A 22,656-nucleotide genomic window follows, 5' to 3' on the forward strand; every position below is an offset into this window, starting at 1 on the left:
ATAGAATCCACCATTTGATTATTTTTATTTTTTTAAATAACCAAAATAAGAACAATCTGGGAATGTTTTCAAACAACATCCTCACATTGCCGTTTTTTGTAACTTTAAGAGAATCTGAAAGAGTAGCAGTTCTTGAAAAGACAACAGTCTTTTTTTAAAAATAAACTCTGATTCACAAAAACATATTGATCCATTAAAAAATTATTATTATTTTGTTGATTACATAGGCATCATTCAAAATCTTAGAGTAGTTTCCATCACTTTTGCATGCCGATTTGTGTTCAGGTTGCCAATTCATTTTTTCCCCACTTCTTATTTGTTTATTACTGTTGGTTTGGTTTACATTTGTTGGATCTAAATAAGAAAATTCTCCCAGATAGCAGGCAGTAATCGGCCCGAGCTCGGCTGCCCCCCGGCGCCTCCGGCTCCGACTCGGCATCGGCGAGTGTTATCCGGGCCGAGTGCGGCCCGCAGCTCGCTCGCGCACATGCGGTTGTGATGCGGCTGTAAAGCACTGGCCCGATTCCGGTCAACCATATCCTGGCCGCTTCTTGCAAGGACTCGGCTGATGGCAACCGATTAAGTTCTTATTTTATCTAGTAATCTGTTAGCTCCACGTTTAATGATAATTTGAGAAAATATTCATGGTACGATAGCAAAAAAAAAAAAAAGAATATTTAGTGTGGATGGTCGCAATGTTTAGACGCAAACAAAACAATATTATTTATAAATAGATTATACATGTCATCTAGAGAAAAACTGTAAAATTCGCGTATTTTTGAGATAGCACGCTCCTGTGCTGACTGTTTTTTTTTAAGCAGAAGTTGGTTTCATAATAAACACATGCGTTACTAAATTCCTGATCCAAACTCCAATCCAGACGGTGGCGGTAATGCTCCAAAAAGCTGGTTGTCAACCACCATGGCACGAAGATCACAAGAAGAAAAAGTTTGGTTTTTCAAAAATTTCATTTGGATTCCGGTCAGAAAGGTAAGCTTTTTACTGCTTGTGTTCTGTATAATTAGCGAATTTAGAGCTTAAAACATTTCCACGGTGTTTGGTTGTAACAGTGTTTAGTAATTTAAAACAGTTTGATACGAAATGTAACTTGCTTTAAGAAACACGACTGGAGCTAATGTATGCTAACGCTAACAGTTACAAACACGTCTGAAAGTTCCTTTTCCTTTTACACAATGTTAGATTGTAACGTGTGTAGTAACTCAAAACTATTTTAATTATTTTAAAGAAACATGAAACGAATTTGTGTGTATGCTAACTTTGCGTTAAAGAAAGTTTCTGTAGACGAATCCATTAACTAACTTGGCAAAACGTGTTTTTTTTCCTGATTTAACATTATTAAGTACCGTGGATGTTGAAAAAAATCATTTTACAGGCGTATACTTATCCAACAGTATTAATTCTGTGATTGTGTAAATAAAAACTAATCGTTTTGGATTAATAAAATATTATTGTTTATCTTGTTTATGCAGTTAGTCACGAAAATGATCAAAACTCGACTGTTTACTATTCTCTTTAAATTATCCAAGAGAAATATATTACTATGCACTTTAATTCATATGTGTTAGCCTATGTGAATCAATTATATCTTTTGTTCAAGCTGTAATGGTCAGTTAATGTAAAACTGAACGTCTTAAAGCAGATTTTGATGTTTTTTATGTTATTGACAGTGATAAATTCTGATTTAAATGAATGAGTAACAATATTTGTTGGTTAAGTCTTGTTGTTCTTGTTTAACAAAGGTTAGTGAGATCATTTTGCAGCACATCACGACCAAAGAAGTCAATGGCACACTCTTATGAACATGTGAATAGGCATGTTATAGTTGTGTGCTAAAAGTCCATTATAAGCTGTAAACTGCTGATATATTTTCAACATAGATTGAGCTTTTCAGACATTACATTACTAATTGCTTCACAAACAGCTGAAATGGTTTATTGTTATTGGCTATCATCATCAAACATTTTTCACAATGGTAGGTTAATCTTCATGGGTACAGAATAATGCATGTGCTTGACCATCTTACAAATCTATGTCTCAGATTCATAAGGCTGTCACTCTGCATGAATCTCCGAATAAATCTTGTGCAACCTTCTGTGTACTGATTACTTACACTATAGGTATTATATGCATTAATTAACTTTGATAGTATTTCAGGATTTGAACTTTTCTTTACGGGAGGTTAACAACAATGTGATGTTTTATTATAGATGCATATGAGGAAGCTCGACTCAAACATCCACACGCAACTGTGATTTCTGACTGGTAGACAGATGAGGACGATGACTGTCATACATCTAAAGACAGAACAGGTTTGTTTGCAATTATTTTAAACACATACTGTCAACATTATGTCATTGATCTATTACAACCTGTGAGTTTTGCCCTGGCACTATACTAAAGTGATGTTTTGTTTTGTAAATGTATCTGATTAAACAGACGTGATGAAATTCCAGATGTAAACACATTTGACCTTCCTTTGGCCAATTTGAGTTGGAAAAGCTTGAAAATCAACTAAAGGAGCAGCCTGAACAAATGAAGAAACTGGTAAGTTCAAGCTCTTGCTAATTTCAAAGTGTTTTAAGTTTATTTGTTTTTTTTATTGTTTTTTTTTTTTTTTTTTTTTTGCTTCGTAGGTAGCCTACTTTTTTCCTATTTTTTTCTTTTTTTTACATTAGTACTTGCTCACTACTAATTATCTGTTTATCTTTTAATCACAGATGGAGTGAGGACAAATGTCCATACCACGCCACTGATAAGGAAGTGGAAAAATGCATTACAAGGTAGCTACAACTTGCCCCTGACAGGGATGGAGGAAGAAAGAAGAGAAAGCTAATGTGTCAAATGTCTACATCACTATTTTGTTTTATTTTTTAAACAACATTTTAAGTGTATTAAGATGTTCCCTGATACTTGAACAATTTGTTTCTTTCATTTGCATTATATATATATATATATATATATATATATATATATATATATATATATATATATATATATATATATGTATATGTGTATATATATATATATATGTGTGTGTGTGTGTATATATGTATGGTATGTATGTATGTATGTATGTATGTATGTGTGTGCGCCAAATTCTGAAGAAACATCTTGATACATTTTTAATAAACGTAATACAAATAAAATTATAAATATAAAATTGCACAAGACGTGTATATATATGAAATGTATAATCATCTCACTCATGTCTTGCTGTTTGTGCAATTGATTTTGTCCAAGTTTATTTAAAAATAAGTTTGACTTGTTTGTTTATTATTATTTTAATGTTTTATTAAAAAAATGTTTCACGATGTTTCTTCAGAATTCTGCAGTACTTTTTACAAGTTTGACTTGGATATTTTACGGATTGTCATTGGTATTTTTAAGTTGTTTCTTGCTATATCTTAAATTGGTTTCTATATTTAGGTTTATATAAAATTTAGCTGTTTTTTACAAATTTTTAATTCAAGTCTATTGGGAAAACAGGGTTGTTTTAAAAACATCTGTGTTTGTGTGTAATTTTTAGATTTTTTGTTTAAATCTTTCTGTGTGTCTTTGTGTTGTTTTATTGTTGTTTTTATATTGATATTCTTGTGCACTACAAAATTATTTATAAAATTTTAGTACTATTTGTTTTCTTGCTATCAATAAACGTTTAACATTTATTTATTTTGTCATTTGTCTGATTATTTTCGTTACAGAATATGTATGCAGTTTGCACTTTATTCAAAGGTTAAACGCAGTGCTTACACTTTGTGTTTACATTATAGCCTGTGTTTGCTGTTATATAAATTCAAATGGTTGTAATACCATATATCAAGTACCAACGTAATACCAAAGGTTTTATAAGGTGTATAAATACGGAGTCGCGCCAGCTCCGGGCCGCAGCGCTCATTACCCTCGCGCCGATTCCGGCGCGGATGCGCAGCGTCGGCTCGCTTACGGCCGCCGCATCTGGCCCGCTTGATTCGGGCCGGAATCGGGCAGTGAGTCCACAGGCATCCGGCCCGAGTCCGGCAGCCGAAGTTGGGCCGAGGGGTAAGTCTCCGGCAGGCGACAATCTAGCCGGAACTGGCCCGAGTGTATTTTGCTATCTGGGCTGTGAAAGCCTTCTGTAGATTTTTTGTTTGAGAAAGTTGCAGAGGTTTTCTTTTTGTTGTAACAATATAAAGGCAGACTAAAAAATATATATAAAAATATTCCACTTGAAGCTAAGTTATATATAAATATAATAATGATAATAAAAAATCTTCACTATAATCAACTAGGATGGTGATAAAAGCCTAAACTTTTAAACAGAGCGTGTTTAGACAATGTTAGCACCTTTGTATTTATTTACGTCATTTTGAAAAATATTCAACTTACTCCTCTACATCTGCATTAAAGTAAACTACAACAACGATTTACACGTTACAGTGATTTCTACCTAAAGTTATTGTCGTCTTATTTCGTTTTGGATTCGCTTTATGTTCTGTTTTAGATAGCCTTCCGCACTACATGTCCCATGGTGCACTGGTTTGTTGTTACGTGATAGAAGTAACTTTCAAGGCACGCAAATGCAGCAGCGTCTCGTGATGGGGGCGGCTTGGCGTCAGTCTTTCCCGTCTGGAGTCTGACGCACTCCGCCAGCCAATAAGCTCATGTAGCACTTCGGCACCCGTGCCCGTTGTGGAGGCAGGATTTCTTCAAATAAAAATGGCAGATGTTGTCGAAGGAGACGGCACTCGCTCCGCTGCCCCTTCCGCTATTCATTCAGCGGCTCGCAACGGATCTGGCATGAGCGCGGGGACTTGCGCCGGGGGCCTCGTCGCGACGACGGTCACCTCCGGGCCGCGGCTGGTCCGCATCGTTAAGTCGGACTCGGGCTACGGATTCAACGTCCGCGGGCAAGTCAGTGAAGGAGGGCAACTGAGGAGCATCAACGGCGAACTTTACGCCCCGTTGCAGCACGTTAGCGCCGTGTTACCTGGCGGCGCAGCAGACCGAGCCGGGATCTCAAAGGGCGATCGTATTCTTGAAGTGTAAGTTTATATGTAACGTAAATAATCTGTGGAGACGCGCTGTCCACATCCACCACCATCCCGTGTTAGACAGACAGGGGCCAAATGTGTTCCCGAACACCTTAAGTGAAAGCCAACATTGTTTCTGAGACACTGCAACGCTTCGGGAAAGAGAAATATCGCTGTAATCCAGTACAACTGCTAACGTGGCTAATAAGTGGGTTGATGTAAATTGGAGTGAGCGGCTGAAAGTTAGCCAGCCATGTCACTGCAGCACTATATTTCATCTCCTCGGTCTTTAAACATGCAGTGTGTACAAAATACAGTGTTTTTATGAGGCATACAAATGTGTTTGACCCTCCATGAAAACGTCCAGGCTCTACACCTTTCAAATGTACCATGCTGTATGCTTTACATTTAGCCAAATATTGTCATAGTCACCTGCTTCCAGACAGAATTGGCTTTGTTTGTTTTCAATGCAGTCCTCCAACGTTTACATCACGTACAAGACTTATTTCCTTTTAATTGAATGGAAAAGATGCACTGAAAGTAAATGTTGTCTCTCACGTCTTTTATTATCATGTTTCTCGAAGGAAAGTAAATCATGTGGGTTTGAAACAACATGAGGGCGAGTAAATGATGACACACTTTTGGTTTGAGCCTGAACTCTCCCTTTGCGCACTGTGTCTCTGCCTGTCATATGCATCGTGTGTATGTCTCTGCGTGAATGGCTGCTTCATTTCCACCAGATAAAGGAGGTTTGTGTTTGGACGCGTTTGTCTTCATTGTAGATTCAGGTCACATACAGCACCGTGAACAGACAAGCTCTCTCATTCCTTCTCATCTCGCTGTAGCTGACTGTGTAGCGTTTGGAGCGATACTGGGTCAAAATCCGCAAGAAATAAACCACACTGGACAATTAGACAAGAGGAGGCTTTTATTCACACACTCATTTTCAGTGACTGGCACATGCTTATGACCGTGGTGAACTCAAACATTTGCAGCACGATTATGTAACTGCAGTCTTGTTGTCTGCGGACTACATTAGACCATGTCTATTAGGTGGAGCGTCTGAGTTGTTCTGTTTGGTTGTGATTTATTGTTTGTGGATGCTGTTGCGTCTCCATTCTGCACTGGAATGGTTCCGGATGCATGTTAATATTCACAAGGCACCTCATTGATGCTGGCATTGGTTGCCATGGTGACAAGTGGTTTCTGTGGCGTTAAAGGCGACAGAGCTCAGCATCAGCATCAGTCAGTGTAAACTCAGGACAGAGACGGGGGCAAAGCACTGCTCATTAACTCTTTCTGTCTTCTGTTTATGAATGTTTTAATATCATACCTAAACAAAAAAAGTCTCCATGCACATTTGAAACAAAACATTCTGAAAAGGTTTTGCAAAGCACCCACAGAAACAAGAACTTTTTACATTTAATATCAGCAGAACAGTGTGTATTTCTTTCATTTAAAGTTTTTCACACTTTCTAGACTTACTTTTTAATGGTTAAAATACACATAATTAATCAAAGGCAGGGCCAAATAGTATTTTCATGAACATTTTAATTATTATGACTAATAATAATATACTTTGTCAACTTCTTAAGTTTAAACTTTGATTCAACTTTTTTTTTTTTTTGTTATTTTAATCCTCTTTAGTAGTTATTTTTTGTTGTTCTTCTAAGTCACTCTGTAAGAAAAGTTAAGGTGTGAGTGCACTTTGCATTGTAGAGCAAAATGTTAAAGCATCACATCATGTTATGTTTACCTCAGACTTTATTTATATGAAACACAAGCATGTGATGAGTAATGCCTCCATGTTTTAAATTTTTTTAGAGAGGAGGTTACATTTTGATCTTCTATTGGTCTCACTTATTGATCACATGATGTAAATTCGCAGGTCAGAGTTCACCAATGTTGAAATTAGGGCTGGCCGATTTGGCCTAAAATCTAAATCTCGATCAACTGGACATTTTAACTCAATTATGATTAATGAACGATTATTTTATTTATTTATTTTATGTTTTTGTCTTCACAGTTCACTGACAAGTTTCGTACAGTAAATATGCTAACATATTACAAGTGAGAGGGCGACGCAGTGGCACAGTAGTGCTGTCGCCTCACAGCAAGAAGGTCGCTGGTTCGAGCCCCACAGTGGTTTTCCCCTAAAGTCCAAAGACATGCGATACAGGTGAATTGGATAGGCTAAATTGTCCATAGTGTATGTGTGTGAATGAGTGTGTATGGTTGTTTCCCATAGATGGGTTGCGGCTGGAAGGGCATCTGCTGCGTAAAACGTGTTGGATAAGTTAGCTGTTCATTCTGCTGTGGTGACCCCAGATTAATAAAGATACTAAGCCGAAAAGAATATGAATGAATGAATGAATTACAAGTGAGAGATTTTTAAATATAAAGTAGATTACTTGATTTTAAAATAATTTGAGGGAACACACACTATCTACTATCTGTAATTATTTATTGAACATCAACATTGAACAACTGTAATTAAAACACACATTGCCTAAAAAACAGTCAAAAAAGAACTAGGAAATGGGATTAGACGATGACGACCAATTTGGCATTGTACGGTGTCTAATATGAAACATCGTGATGGACAATGGCATTGTCGTCATAGGCGGCGGTAAATAATTATGAATAATTAATTAATTCATAACAAATTTATTACTTATAGCCTACTGTTTTAACTACCTGACCTGCATAGTCTTTGTTTGACCCATAAACAAATCATACAGTAAATGAATAAAGATAAGTTGCACACATAATTACCACCCGTCAATCACTTTTTCCGCGGGACTCGTGAATAGGCAGTGTGATCTGAGTCGTTATAATGGCGTCAACAAACTTAGTTGGTAAAAAAGGTGCACAACCAACAGGAACCAACCAACAGTATCTGAGGTGTTCGCTAAAATTACTAAGTACAAGTGTAAAAGTGAAAGATTGAAGCAGTCTACTGACCCGCTGACTGCCTGGACCCGCTGTCTCGAGCGCATGACAGTGTGTGTGCGTCTGTGTCTTTGTCTGTGCTTGTGTGTGTGGTTGCTTGATGTGCATTTTGAGCGGTAGTGTGGAAGGAGGGCTACTCAGAAATGCTAAATGCCAGGGTGGATGTGGATCGTTTTTGTTCTAATGCCGTTTAAAAACTAAGACCTATTAGTGTAAACAGGGCCTGAGTGTGTATTTTTCGCGAGTGGATCTGCAACGGGGGTGGAGCAGAGGATCGCGATGCCGGCTCAGCATCGTGGTGTCTGTCGGACATCAACGATGGACGATGGCAATGTCTATCGGCCCAACACTACTAGCAAAAGTAATTGAAAAAAATTACCTAAAAAATTTTATCGATTATAGATTCTGAATATCAAACTACATTACTTTTCAAATAATCACCCAGCCCTAGTTAAATTTTTAAATTTCTTTGCACAGGCTTGCATTTCTGCTCTGATGCATTTACATTTGTATGAATGGAAGTCAATGGAACAAAAAAAGTGTGACTGTGGCTTTGTTTCTGGGTTTGGATGTCATCCCTTTAGCGCTGTATATACAGTAACTGAATGAATCTAAGGACTGATTTCTACTTCTGCATTGAGTGATCAGCATGATCCACGGCGCCTGCCTTGTGGGTGCTGTGCATTTATACTTTTGCTTGCTGTGTTTATTGCTGTGCAATAACACTTCCGAAACGCAAGCTGTAACTAGGTTTTTATGTTTCTGTGTATAGTTTCTTCGTGGGTATTATGTTTTTCTGAATGTTCTACCAGTAGCTAAAACTCGCTCATTCAGAGGTGGGAACCAGCAAACGTGCAACAACTTTAATCATAAGGTAAACACAAAATAAAAGCTTACATCTGGGGCCTGTTTCAGAAAGGAGGTTAGTTGAAAACTCAGGGTGCTTTCACACTTAGTTCATTTGCCTGGACCGTACCCAAGTTCGATTGTCTCCCCTTGCCACCTCCTGGGTTGGTTTGAGTTCACGCTGTCTTTTTTTCCTTCTGAACCCCGGTACGATTGCGTCATCGAGCTGCTGTTTTGTTTACGGCCGTTGCTTGGTGGCGTCTTAAAAGGAAGCGCCGAAATGGAAAGACTTCTGCACATCGCGGTCATTCTGCTTTAATTGAAGCTTTTGGTTTCGGACATACAGAAAGCGACTCCCATCCATCTGCCGCATACATATTATAAACATTCAGAACATCACACAATGTCTGCAGAAGCTGTTTTTGGGGGAGACAAGCAGACATCACTGTGTATCACTGTGTTTGCCCTGGCTCAGTCCCGCGCGTGTCACCAAGGTACGATACGTGACACACACACACACAAACACGAACGAATGTTATGTAAATGATAGTTTATTGTACAGTTGGCAATATTGTATATTGTACAGTTGAACCGTACCAGAGTTCGCATGAACAGTACCCCAGACCAACTCTTTCAGGCGGACTCGGTAAGGTTCACGGGTGCGCACCCGAGTTCAGAAGACACGTTCACACTAGATAAACATATCGTACTATGACGTCAAACGAATCCGGGTGCGGACCAAAAGTGCAAGTGTGAAAGCACCCTCAGAGTATTTTAACCCTGAAATGAGAGAAACTCTGGGTTTTCAGTTTCAAAATAGCAGGGTTGTCAAACCCGAGAAGGCAGGGTAAGTCAAGCTTGTTTCTGAAATAGTTAACTTTAACTCTAAGTCAGTTACCGTGGTAACTTACTCTGTGAACCTAACCTGTTCAGGAGCAGGTTTTATTCTCTGAGTTTCTATTGGTCTCCTCCGATTTTTTTTAAAGACGAAACGGTATTTCTCGTCTTAGCCTTACATTTCCACCCACCAATTTAAAATGCTCATTTTGGATATGCGCATAAAAAAAATTATAAAAACGTCATGATGGACATAACTTTTAAAAATAGGCATAAAAAACATGCACATAACTAAGTAGGATAAACTTTTATGCGATACGATAAGATGCGTATAAACTGCAATGCAAACTCTTACTGAGCAAATTCCATATGCACATTAAAAAAGGTTTGTTATAAGTGATCATATGATGATGAAAATGTGTGTGAATGGACAAACCAGCTGGCTGAGCGCACCGTAAAACATCTGAAATGTTGTTTTGGTCATTCTAAAACGCCTTTACCATTTTAGGATTAATGTTATTATATTATTAATGACCTCCAGAGCGTCTGGAGCGTGTCAAGAGCATCTGTTCTCTGCGTCTTTAAATGCCATCACGTGTTCAATGTGTGTCAGCATTGTACGTTTAATGCCATCACGTGTTCATTGTGTGTCAGCATTGTACGTTTATTAAATAAAGAAAAGATTCATGCAGCTTTCTTTACCGCAGCAAATTCTGTTTTTACTGTTGATATTTGGTAGCGTATTTTATGTTATTTAATACAATTACATCTGAAAAAGCTTAAAAATTACTGCCAATTCCCCACTTTTTCTTGTAAAAATTTTATAAACGTCACACATTACATTACTTATTTTATTATACTTAAACATTTAAATACTTTATATGTAAAATTACACATTAACTTGAGCAGCTATGTTTTCCCACACTAACTGTCACTGTTTCACTAATGCACATTTTGGTGGCTTGTATCGAAGATCTTGTGCTTTCAGCCATGACCCAAAGCTCATGACCATAGGTGAGAGTAGGAACCTAGATAGATCAGTAAATTGAGAGATTTGCCATTCGGCTCAGCTCCTTCTTTACCACAACGGCCCGTATCCACACATTACTCAAATTCTATCCTTCCCTCACTTCTGAACAAAACCACAAGATCCAACTGGGGCAAGGACTTTCCTTCAACCTGGAGATAGCAAGCCACCTTTTTCCGGTGAAGCACCATAGTCTAGAACTTGGAGATGCTGATTCTCATCTCAGCCTCATTCTAACACTCGGCAACAACCCGCCCTAGTGCATGTTGAAAGTTCATGTCCGATGAGGCCAACAGAACAGCATCATCTGTGAATAACAAAGCACATTTTCGCCAGATGACTGAAATAGCTCTATTTGGAAAGAACTCATTCAGTTAGGTTGATCGGGGTGCTTCTGTAAGGGAGTGAACCATACACAAAATTTAATAAAGAAATTGCAAGCACGGGTAAATGGAGTAGTGCGGTGAAATAAACAGTGCTTTATGGTTTTCTGGGAAGTTAAACAGTATTCAGGTACAGAAATTGAATAATTCAATGTAAAATAGCACTTTATAATAGCCTTTATTAGATAAATACTTTTAATACTTTCTTTAAATGCTCACACGGCCACAGGCTATGAAAAGACACGCAGACAATAAGCTTTTACTCTATTATGGTTGATCTCTGCAATACTCCACAAATCTAATGTGTTCTGAACTGTGGTTCCTGCTAAACCTTAATAGCACTCAACATTGGACATCCTGTGATGTGACTAAAGCAAATGTGCACTGATATTGATGCTGGAATATTACTGTGTTTATGTTATAAACATGCACGTTTAAACTTGAATGTTATGTCAAATAGGGCTACACAATATTGGATAAATCTGACATTGCAATATTTTGGTTTTCTGCGATTATATATTGCAATATGAATATAATTGCACAAGATGACTCTGTGGAAATAATTTAGAATTTTACATTGTTTGGGATGATTTTGTAGGGAAGTGCACCTGCATAAAATGTAAAAAAAAAAAAAAAAAAAAAAAATATATATATATATATATATATATATATATATATATATATATATATATTATATATATATATATATATATAATAAATATATATATATATATATATATATATATATATATATATATATATATATATATATATATATATATATATAATATATATATATATATATAATATATATATATATATATATATACATTTACATTTACATATATATATATATATATATATATATATATATATATATATATATATATATATATATATATATATAGTGTTTTACATAACCAAGCATAAAAGAAACAATAAGATAAAAAGGATTAGAACAAAGATAAAAATGAAATAATCAGGGCATTATGGTTTTTGGTGGAGTCTAACAGTATTATGATACAGGATTTCATTAAATTAAAGATAAAATAACATGGTGTTGTGTTCTTCGTGTAAATAATTAAATCACCTTGAATAGTGCCAATTTTAAAATTTTTTGTGTCCAAATGATTCAAATTCACTTGCCATGTGACTTGCAGATTTGCACATTGCCATATTGATGCTGAAATGATATATTGTTCAGCTTTCAGATGTGGAAGTGCTTTTGGACTGAGGCAGTTTGGGAGCAGTTTATCCTGCTCTCCTGTATTTCATGAACTGTCAAAGAGAAGAAGAACGTAGGCTGGGTTAGAGACATAGTTGAAATGCCTCCATGGGCAACAAATAAAATGGTTCACTTGCTCTTTTATTCACAGTAAAGGGAAAGAGTGAGGATGCGGTTGGTTCAGCCTTTCTGAGAGTGGCTGATCGAAAAAATCTTTGAGTGTCTGTGAGAAACAGAAGATTGCATGTTAATGCACTGATGATTGCGGTTGAGTAATTCTTGAACACTTTGTTTGTACCATTGATCTTACATTGTATTTGCTGGAAACTTTTTTTGGACAGCATGTTTGCTTTTGAGGTACTTCTTAGGTCATCAGGGTAGAAGACTTTTGATTAAGTCCTTCTCAGAGAACTTTGGCAGTAATGAAACCTGATTTTAAGCAGAAGTAAATAATAAAAAAGAAGATGAATATGTGTAATATATATTCATTCATTCATTCAGTTTTTCTGTTAAGCTGCTTTGACACAATCTACATTGTAAAAAGCTCTATAGAAATAAAGATGAGTCAAATTTAATTTTTAAAGAGAACAAGGCTGGGATGAGAATCAGATTTCTGACTGGTCTCTTTAAAAATATTAAGTTGCAGTGGGTAGCACGATCGCCTCAAAGCAAGGAGGTTGCTGGTTCGAGCCTCGGCTGGGTCAGTTGGCATATCCTTGTGGAGTTTGTATGTTCTCCCTATGTTTGCATGGGTTTCCTCCAGGTGCTCTGATTTTCCCCTCTAGTCCAAAGACATACGATATAGGTGAATTAGGTAAACTAAATTGCCCATATGTATGTGTGTGTGGATGTATCCCAGTGATGGGCATCTGCTGCATAAAACATATACTGGATTAGTTTGCGGTTCTTTCCGCTGTGGTGTGACCCCAGATTAATAAAGGGACTAAGCAGAAAAGAAAATGAATAAATAAATGAATATATTTAAATTAATTAATTAAGATGTTCTCATGAGATGACTGAGAAGGTCTTAATCAAAGTCATCTGCCCTGATAACCTGGAAAAAAAGGATTTAAAGGAATACTGGTCTGTCAAATAAGGAACATTACTTGGGAAATATTTGAAAAAGAATAGAAATTTCACAAGATGGCTAATAATAATTTTGACCTACTATAAATGTTTTAGACAGACAAAAGAAAATAAATTTTAGTGTTCATATAATATTTCCTAAAAAAAGTTTTCTTCAGGAGAAAGTATGAATTATTTTAGTTTGTGTGGAATAAAATCAGTTATTTTTTTTAAAACAAGCACTTTAATTTAAAATTAAAACATGATATAATATTTAAGATGACGATTATTATTATTAATATTATTATTTATTAATTTTATTTATTAATTTTTTTTCATGATCATGTGATGGCAAAGCTGAATTTTTAGCACCCTTTACTTTTCATTATTACAAATAATGTAACATAGTTTTGGCACTCAAGAATTAAACTTTTTCATCAATGTTGGACAATGGATGTGCTGCTTAATTTTTTCTGTAAATTTTAATTTTGTAAACAATGCAAGTGCATCAGCGTTTTTTTTCTAAATGCGTTCTTTTTTTCATTTGTTTATATTAGTTATAATCTGTCATTTTTTAGAAAAAAAGAAAACAAGTTGGAAATTATAGCTAATTATCCATATATTATTATAGCTAACTCCTTATTAATTAATTTTTAATTTTTTTATGAAAAGGGCGTTTGATACAAATTTGTCTAGTAATTTATAACTCTTAGTCCTGCTTTCAAGGTTACATTTCTAAGTTTTCTTTAAAAAAATGTTATAAAACAAAAATTTCTGTGGAATCACAGCACAGGACTAAAAGAGTGGGTAGCAGTTATTTCAACTCTCCTGAAACTCTCATGCTGGCAGAAGCCCAGCTTGCCATATTTATTATTGAGCCCTGAAAAGATTAGACCAGGAAAAAGGAGACCTAGGAACCTCACCCTAGTAGTAGTTAAGATTTAGGAGACATCTGATCTGAACTTAACTCTCTAAAAGCTCCCAGAAAGCCAGGATTTCTAGCATTAACCATTTGATATCACATTCATAGAAGGTGTTGGCTAAGAGCATAAGCTTAATTCTGTAACCAGATCCTTCTTTTGGTCCACAGAAACGGGGTGAATGTGGAAGGGGCCACTCATAAGCAGGTTGTGGATCTAATTCGAGCAGGAGAGAAGGAGTTGGTCCTGGCCGTCCTGTCGGTTCCGCAGCCAGAAACAGACAGTCTTGATCCTGGAGACGACGGCTCCTCACAGTCCTGCTATGACTACAGTGACAAGCAGGCCGTGCCCATCTCTGTGCCCACTTACAAACACGTGGAGCAGAGTGGGGAGAAGTTTGTTGTGAGTGCTGTGCCTTTTTTATGCCACAATTAAGTCTGATGTTATCCCTGATAATTTCAGAATTATTTTCCTTCATTGTGTGTGTCAGGTCTACAACGTGTACATGGCAGGCAGGCAGTTATGCTCAAAGCGCTATCGGGAGTTTGCCATCTTGCATCAGAATCTAAAGAGAGAATTTGCCAACTTTGCATTTCCCAAGCTGCCAGGGAAATGGCCTTTCTCCTTGTCTGAGCAACAGCTAGACGCTCGCAGGCGAGGCCTGGAGGAGTACTTGGAGAAAGGTAGGAGAAGATGGCACAGAAAGGGGTTTTAAGATGAAAGTGTGGAATATAATTGTTAACGAATGTTTCCAACATCTTCATTTCACCAGTATGCTCTGTTCGGGTAATCGGGGAGAGCGACATCATGCAGGAGTTTCTGTCGGAGTCTGATGAGGTAAGCCATTTTGTGCAGTAAAAGTAAACTGAACTGAAAACTACACTGAACTGTGATAACTTAAACAAAGTGGTTTTAATTGACCACAACTTCATTAATGTTAAGCTGCTTTAAAATAATCTACTTAGTAAAAAGCTCTATAGAAATAAAGATGAGTTTAATTCAATTTTTAAAGAGATCAGTCAAAAATCCTCAGGCCATCTAAGGCAGAGGCGTCAAACTCCGGGAGGGCCACAGCTCTGCACAGTTTAGCTTTAACCCTAATTAAACACACCTGATCAAACTAAGAGTTCTTCAGGCTTGTTGTTTTAAACCTCCAGGTAAGTATATTGAAGCAGGGTTGGAACTAAACTGTACAAGGATGCGGCCCTCCAGGAAGTTTGACACCCCTGATCTAGGGTATTGCTGACTTTTTAATAATTTTTATTTATTTATTTGTTTATTTGTTTCTTTGGTACAGGATTAAAAAAAAGTTTAGTTAAAACTATTCTTGGTGATTAATAAAATTCAATTGAACAAAAATTATACCCAGGCTTTTTATTATAAAGTACATTGCCATCTTATGAAGTAAAACATCAGTCAGTCTTTTCAGGAAAATTAACATTGTTTACAACACTTTTACCTTTAAGGGCTGGGTCATACCAAGCTGACTCCAAACAACTAGCACTAATGATACCCAACTGTGTTGTTGACTAGCTCACGTATAGACCAAAAAGCTGTGCATGAACACACCAAATGGATAAAAGCTGACTGAAACGAGAGCGGCTCTAAAAAACTGTCTTTCTGCTCCGCGGAGGGCAGTAGTCTGTTTTCTCATTCTGCAAAGGGAAATCGAAATTCAGACACACAGACAAAGCGTATACAAAGTAGCTTTTAGTATTATTGTCACAGTAATTGTCCCTCACCAAAAAGGGATTAGCTCGTCCAAAAATGTCTCATAATTTAATTATCCACATCGTTTGCAAATATTTAAAGGGCACCTGTTTTACCCTTTTTACAAGATGTAAGATAAGCAATTGGTGTCTACCGGAATGTGTCTGTAAAGTTTCAGCTCAAAGTACGCATCAGATCATTTATTATAGCCTAAGATTCTGCCCATTTTGGTGTCTGAATACTCTGTAGCTGTTTTTGTAGCCTGTGGTTTTAAATCCAAACGAGCTGCTTCTCCCCACCCCCATATGCGTGTCTGCTTGTGTGTTACGTCAGATAAACAGCACAGTGACAGACAGACTTGGCTGAAGCTAAATTACAGCTCATTAGTCAAAAATACCAATTAAATTTATTTGATGTATTTGTGATGGAGTTTATTCAAGCCTTTCTGAAATGAGTCACACACAAATGCTGTTTGCAGTGCACACACACACACACATACACATATTAGCGTTTATTTACAACATGCAGCTGTGGTGATTATAGCGGTTAAGAATTACATATCGATTTTACTGTCTTTGTTACTAACATGCTCTGTTTTAAAAGCGTTTTAAACTTATAAAACTTATAAAAATCACAGAGAGTTGTAACATATTAATTCCAGTTTATTTGCAAAAGTCATGTTCTGTAGATGTGTATACATGTTATTATAGAAACATTCAATTTGACTATAGAATCAATTCGGTGGGTGTGGAAACCATGTTGCGGTGGGCCTCAAAATTACTTGGATTTGTGTCCTATTTTAACATCAGGAATTTTTTAAAAAGAGACATGTTAGGTTTATATGACTCCAAAATGAAAGTGGACATACCATACCTACAGACAGTTCTGTAAAACAGCTTCCAACAGTTGATTTTCATCATTGGTGCTTTTTAAGAAAAGTTGCTAAATTACTGCTGGCCTCTTTGTGACCCTACTTGGCTTGAATTGTTTACTTGCTTATGCTCTGATTTGTTGCTGAACAACCAGTCAGAGTGCTCTCTTCGGCCTGATGCCAATTCTACACATCGAATCCGGCCAATGAGCTCCACTGTTGACCTGATAAGAGGCAAAGTGTGGAACACACCAAATAAACTAGCTGGACAGGTGAAGCCCAATGGCCAACCATCGGCTAAGTGTGTCCTGGACCTAATCTGCACCCTCTGCAAAAACTACCCTGATAACCGTCTGTAGCACTAACTTCATCGATATGCAGATGCTGTTTGTTTGGAGGCTGAAACCCATTTAAAAAAACAAATATTGTGAGCACACAAGCAATTTTGTGTCCGCATTATGAAAGTGTACAAAAAGAGCTTGCTGCTAAATGGAATGTTTACAGACGGAGGTGTCTAAACGACCTTCCTGCGTCTGAATATTCCTACTTGCATTCATGAATTAAGTGAAAAACAGTACGTGAGCTGAGAATGATATCAGAATTCATAGTATTCGTGAAACAAGTGACCGAAAGTTCCCAGATGACCTGCAACTTTCAGTGATGTTCTCACGACCACACACTAGCCCATCAGGCCACAGGAGAGGACTTATGAAAGGCAGTGAAGCAGCTGATGCAGTAAGACAGTGACAACAGGGCATGTAATATGTGCTGATTTTATTCAGAGAGTTATTTTTTTATTTTTCGTTAAATGTTTGCGAAGTAATTTCAATCCTATACATTCAATATAGTAAGTATAGGGTTGTCTTGGTGACAACATTTCTGTTGTGATATATTTGGATGATTCAATAGCGTGATTTATACAGTATTACCACCAAATATCCCCTCATATAAAGGTACAGGTGAATTGGGTAGGCTAAATTGTCCGTAGTGTGTGAATGTGTGTGTGGATGTTTCCCAAAGATGAGTTGCGGCTTGAAGGGCATCCGCTGCATAAAAAACTTGCTGGATAAGTTGGCGGTTCATTCCGCTGTGGCGACCCCGGATTAATAAAGGGACTAAGCCGACAAGAAAGTGAATTATTTGAATAGCCTACATAAATTTTAGATTTTCATTTTCAGTTTGTTTCAATTTATTATTATTATTATTATTATTATTATTATTATTATTATTATAATAAAGTAATAGGCCTAGTATATGCATATATGTGTTTATATAAATAATAAACAGATAAATAATTGAATAGCCTAGCCATTAAATGTGCATTAGATTGTGAGAATCAGCTCTTTGGTAAAGATATGGCTACTGAAAAAGCACAGTTGATTTAAAAAGCAATCGCACATTTCCGCAGTAAAGTGCGTCAAAGCACAACATGGTCTAACACAAGAAATAAATTGCCAGCAGGGGGCAGTTATGTAACATGGTGAGCATACTGAAATGATACAGTAAATTGAGCACGTAAGCTACCTGTAAACTGTGTGAAAACGGCATTCTTTAGGCATCAGTGTGTATTATCTTATACTATATAGTTTAACTGTTTAGAATGCCAATTTCGGAGTGTCTTTTTAGGCGAAGTGCAAATAGTGCACCTTGTTGGAACAAGCTAGTCAAGTGCTTCTCTCCATCGCCATGTTTTGAGGCAGTCGATCATTAACTCGGTTCGAATCCAGCGTCTAATGAACATGTGTTTCTTTTTCCCCCACTAAATAAATATAAACTTTGGGGATTCAAATCCAAAGATTCGAATGTGATTCACATAGAATTATTCAAAGCTTATGCTTAACCTACATATTTGTCATGCAAATAAAACGGTAAGTGTAAAGCAATCCTGTTTTATATTATCACGTGGCTAACAATAACAATATAAACACAGTATTTTATTATTTGAGTAAGGTAGCTATATCTGAAGCTGAGGCATTAACTTATAAAGCACACAACACATCAACACGGGTCTTAAAAACGAAACGCAAGTTTATTGGTACTCTAAAACACAACAAACTAATCTACATATAACATACAAACGCACATACACACAAGAAGTTTGATGAGAGTTATGACGGTGAACGAGTAAGGATTCAACTTAGGGCTGGGCGATTTGGCAAAAAAAAAATCTAGGTTTTTTTATTAAGTTTGACCGATTTCGATTTTTTTAAAATTGTGTTACTAGTCTTCTCAAAACATTACAACAACATGACTGAAGTAACATTCTCTTTAAAAGTAACTTGAAAAACCATCTGGTTAAGGAACATTGTATTTTTAATGGCCAAGTAAAACATACAAAAATCGGTTAAGGTGTAAATAAATGTAAAAAAAATTTACGAGTTAAATAGCGTTGCTGAAGATTTGAATAAGAAGTATTTGTGTAAATATTGCAGTTGCAGGAATACAGAGGTAGTTTTTAATTGGATGAAATTTTTTTTAGTCTTATGCCTTTCCCAGAATATAAAAATATCTTTTTATAGTCTTTTTTTTTTCTCTCTAAATAAATGAAAAATAACTGTCTAGCCTACTTTTTAAAATATTTTTTGTCTATTAAATGATAAATACAATTGATAGTATATTAATTTTTGTAATTTTAATATAATTTTAAATTGAAATGACTTTGGCTACACTGCTTGTAGTGTACATAAAATTGATAGGTGCGGATTGTTCTTTTGCCAGATTTCCTTCACTAGATAGACAGCATAACAGAGGCCAAAAGGCTTTTTTTATCACTATCACAGCTGTGTTTGACAGATTTTGCTAAGGCTTCAGACTTTACCTACTCCTGACTGTTGGCTAGTACCGGCCTCAGTTGTCCTTTTTGAGGTTGCTCTATGATTTGCTTGTTAGTTGGGCAGCTGCGCTTCAATGGCTGCATGCAGACCTCAGATCTGATGTATTGCTGTGTGTCACAGGGACCTTTTATTTTGTATATTGGCTCATCTATATTGGCTTTTCGCTCAGTTGAAAGTTGAAATTTTGCCAAACTGGTGATGTAACTTTTGGTTTTGGGACAAGAGTCTGTCATTGCCTCAAACACCGAATACAAACAGTTGGATGGGGGAAAAATCACATTCAAAACACTTTTGCATGCATTAATATTTAACATTCAGTGCACAATTATTAAGTGTGAAAAAGAAATGCATTGCATTAGAAACAATTACTATTACAGGTCAAGTTGCTTTCATTCCTTGGTGGTTGACTTTTCAATAGTGCAGTATTCCAAAATCGCTACTGCCTTGAGTTTGTCCCTACTTTACATTACAGTGTATGGATTTGGTGTCGCTCGTTTGGTGAGTTAAAAAAAAAAAAGAAAAATGGGATGAAACTACACCCTTGGGCAGTGGAGACTTTAAGGAAAATGTGTTGATTAAATCACAAAGATTACTGAAATAGTTGCCTGCTGTAGTCCTCCAAATATTTAATCACTGATATTTTTTACTGATACCATTATCACGTGTGAACTGATACACTGAACAGCAATAAAGGTGATATGTCATATTTGTAGATTCTGTGGTGACTTCATGGCCCTGGGGCTTCTGCCTCCTGGAGTTTTGGGCTATTTGGTGTTGTGATCAAAGGGATTCGTAGTGTTGACTCTTTTATTCAATGTCTGCATCTCTAAGTTACTACTGTATTTGTTACAGTTTATCAGTTCACAATATTTAATACTGGCTACATTATGATGTAGCATCCTTTGTAAATACTATAATATATCAAATATAATAAAGATTGCTGTAGTGTGGTTCCGAAAACACTAGTATAGTATCTGAGAGTTGTCCCTCCTAAAACATGATTAACCCTTTGACTGCCCCTCTACCAAACCGTTGGCCATGTTTTTACTGTTTTAAATAATGACTGTTGAAGTCATTTAAAGAATGACTGTTTTAAATAATGGTTTACACACACAACAGTATTGGTTAACAAAAAAATCAAACAAACATAATCCTGTTGCACTTCTACATTTGGTTTAGGGTTTTATTTAAAAAAAACACAAAACAAGAAAACTTGTTAAATGAGAATCTAAAATATCGTACTTATATATATATATATATATATATATATATATATATATATATATATATATATATATATATATATATATATATATATATATATATATATTTATATATTTATTTATTTATTTATTTATTTATTTTGATTATGTTTTAAATAAATTGTTCTTACACTTCATATTTTCAGGTTTTTGTCTGGTACTTTTACCATAAACCGACATATCAACCATTTGGTAGAGGCTGATATTTTAGAAATTATGGGATGTGTTGAAAAACAACTGCATTGAGTGTGTTAACTAGCGACATTAGGTGTTAAGAAATGCAATCCAAGCATTTTTTTTTTCTTGGTGGGGAAGTAAGGGATTAAAAACCACCCTTCATGTTGTAAATAGCAATGTTTTATATTTTAAATAATTGTGAAGGTAGTAAAATAACACAAACAAGGTAAAATGTTTTGAAAGCTTGGAAACATTTTAAAACTCTTTTTTCATGTTTGTGTTATGAACACAAGTTAAATAATTGTGCAACTCACAGAGTTGTGGCAGATAGTCTACTTGTGCCTAGAAACTCTTGCCATTTAATGGTGGTTTACTGTAACCAAAAACCTCATATCATAAATCAGTGTTAGTCATTGAGCTGTTCGCCTGCAATAAACGGTAACAGTACAGCATCATGAAACATCTCGCATGTTCAATAGCAGAATGCCGTTGCTGTTCCATCAGCAGCTGCTTGCTCAAAGTCCTTAGTGACTACAGCCGTTCATCCTCATTAATCACATGACCACTCTGTCTGAACATGCAGGGTTTGTCCTCTGGGGCTGGGACACCAGGACTGATTTTAAGCATCTTAGGATGGTAAAAATGTTTTGTGTCCCCGTTTTATTCCATTCCGTTTATTCTGTAACTGACTAGCACGTGGATCTCTACAGTGGTGATGTTTTTTTTTTTTTTTTTGTATGCTAGCCCAGAAATAAGCATCACCCCACTTTCAATGATAAAAACCTAATAGAAATATTTAATTTATTTTTAACGTTTTTTTTAAATATAAGACATCAGCCTGCATCATCAGTTTATAGTCTTCTACAATTTGTTTAACATGATAATGTACTACACTATTGAAATCAATTTGTGTCACAAATTTTGAAGCCTAAATGCATTGTATTGGATTTAGGGCTGCAAGATATTGGAAAAATCTACAATTGTGATATTTTGTTTTGCTGCGATTATAAATATAATCAGGTAATAATAATAGTAATTTAATTAATTTAACGATTCAATAGCTCAGATTATTTGAATTGCTCTATTTGGAAAGATTTCATTCATTCAGATCGACTGAGACGATCAAGTCTTTTTCTACGCAGTACATTGCATAATTTATAATAAATTACAAGCAAAAAGTAATATTGTAAATGAAATAAATAGTTCTTTATGTTTTTAAGGTTTTCAACAGAATTCAAGTGCCGAAAATAAACAATCAAACATCAAATAGCTTGGTCATCATTGTATAAATATTTTTAAAAAAACAATCAACTTCAATAATATTCTTTATTCTTTAATAAATATTCAAAACCTGTGATGGTACTTTTACAGATACACACATAGCGATCTCGATGTTCTAATGATATATTGTTTAGCCCTAATTGGATTGCATAAAAGCAACTACCTAATAAATAAAAATGTAAAAAAAAATTATCAGATCAAAAGCAGGTCATTGCAAATGTGAAATATGGAAATTA

The 22,656-nt window shown here is 35.8% G+C and overlaps 1 protein-coding gene and 1 long non-coding RNA gene across 3 annotated transcripts in view; both read left to right on the forward strand.

The window, feature by feature from the left end:
* Window positions 1-935: 935 nt before the first annotated feature.
* LOC147840273 (uncharacterized) lies at window positions 936-3,686 on the forward strand. The gene is made up of 4 exons (XR_015511366.1): window positions 936-990; window positions 2,229-2,330; window positions 2,458-2,565; window positions 2,739-3,686. It is a non-coding gene; the product is annotated as an uncharacterized LOC147840273 (long non-coding RNA).
* Window positions 3,687-4,614: 928 nt separating this feature from the next.
* The window catches only part of snx27b (sorting nexin 27b), a 31,480-nt gene continuing 13,438 nt past the window's right edge, over window positions 4,615-22,656 (forward strand). Inside the window, exons 1-4 of one of the 2 annotated variants that reach the window (XM_087285386.1) lie at window positions 4,615-5,042; window positions 14,456-14,687; window positions 14,776-14,968; window positions 15,058-15,122. In XM_087285386.1, the coding sequence (XP_087141512.1) occupies window positions 4,717-5,042; window positions 14,456-14,687; window positions 14,776-14,968; window positions 15,058-15,122 (816 nt within the window). In that variant the 5' untranslated portion in view covers window positions 4,615-4,716. 2 annotated transcript variants of the gene reach the window in all.

Source organism: Danio rerio, chromosome 16, assembly GCF_052040795.2.
Source record: "Danio rerio strain M-AB ecotype USA chromosome 16, GRCz13ab, whole genome shotgun sequence".
In the NCBI taxonomy this organism is placed as follows: domain Eukaryota; kingdom Metazoa; phylum Chordata; class Actinopteri; order Cypriniformes; family Danionidae; genus Danio; species Danio rerio.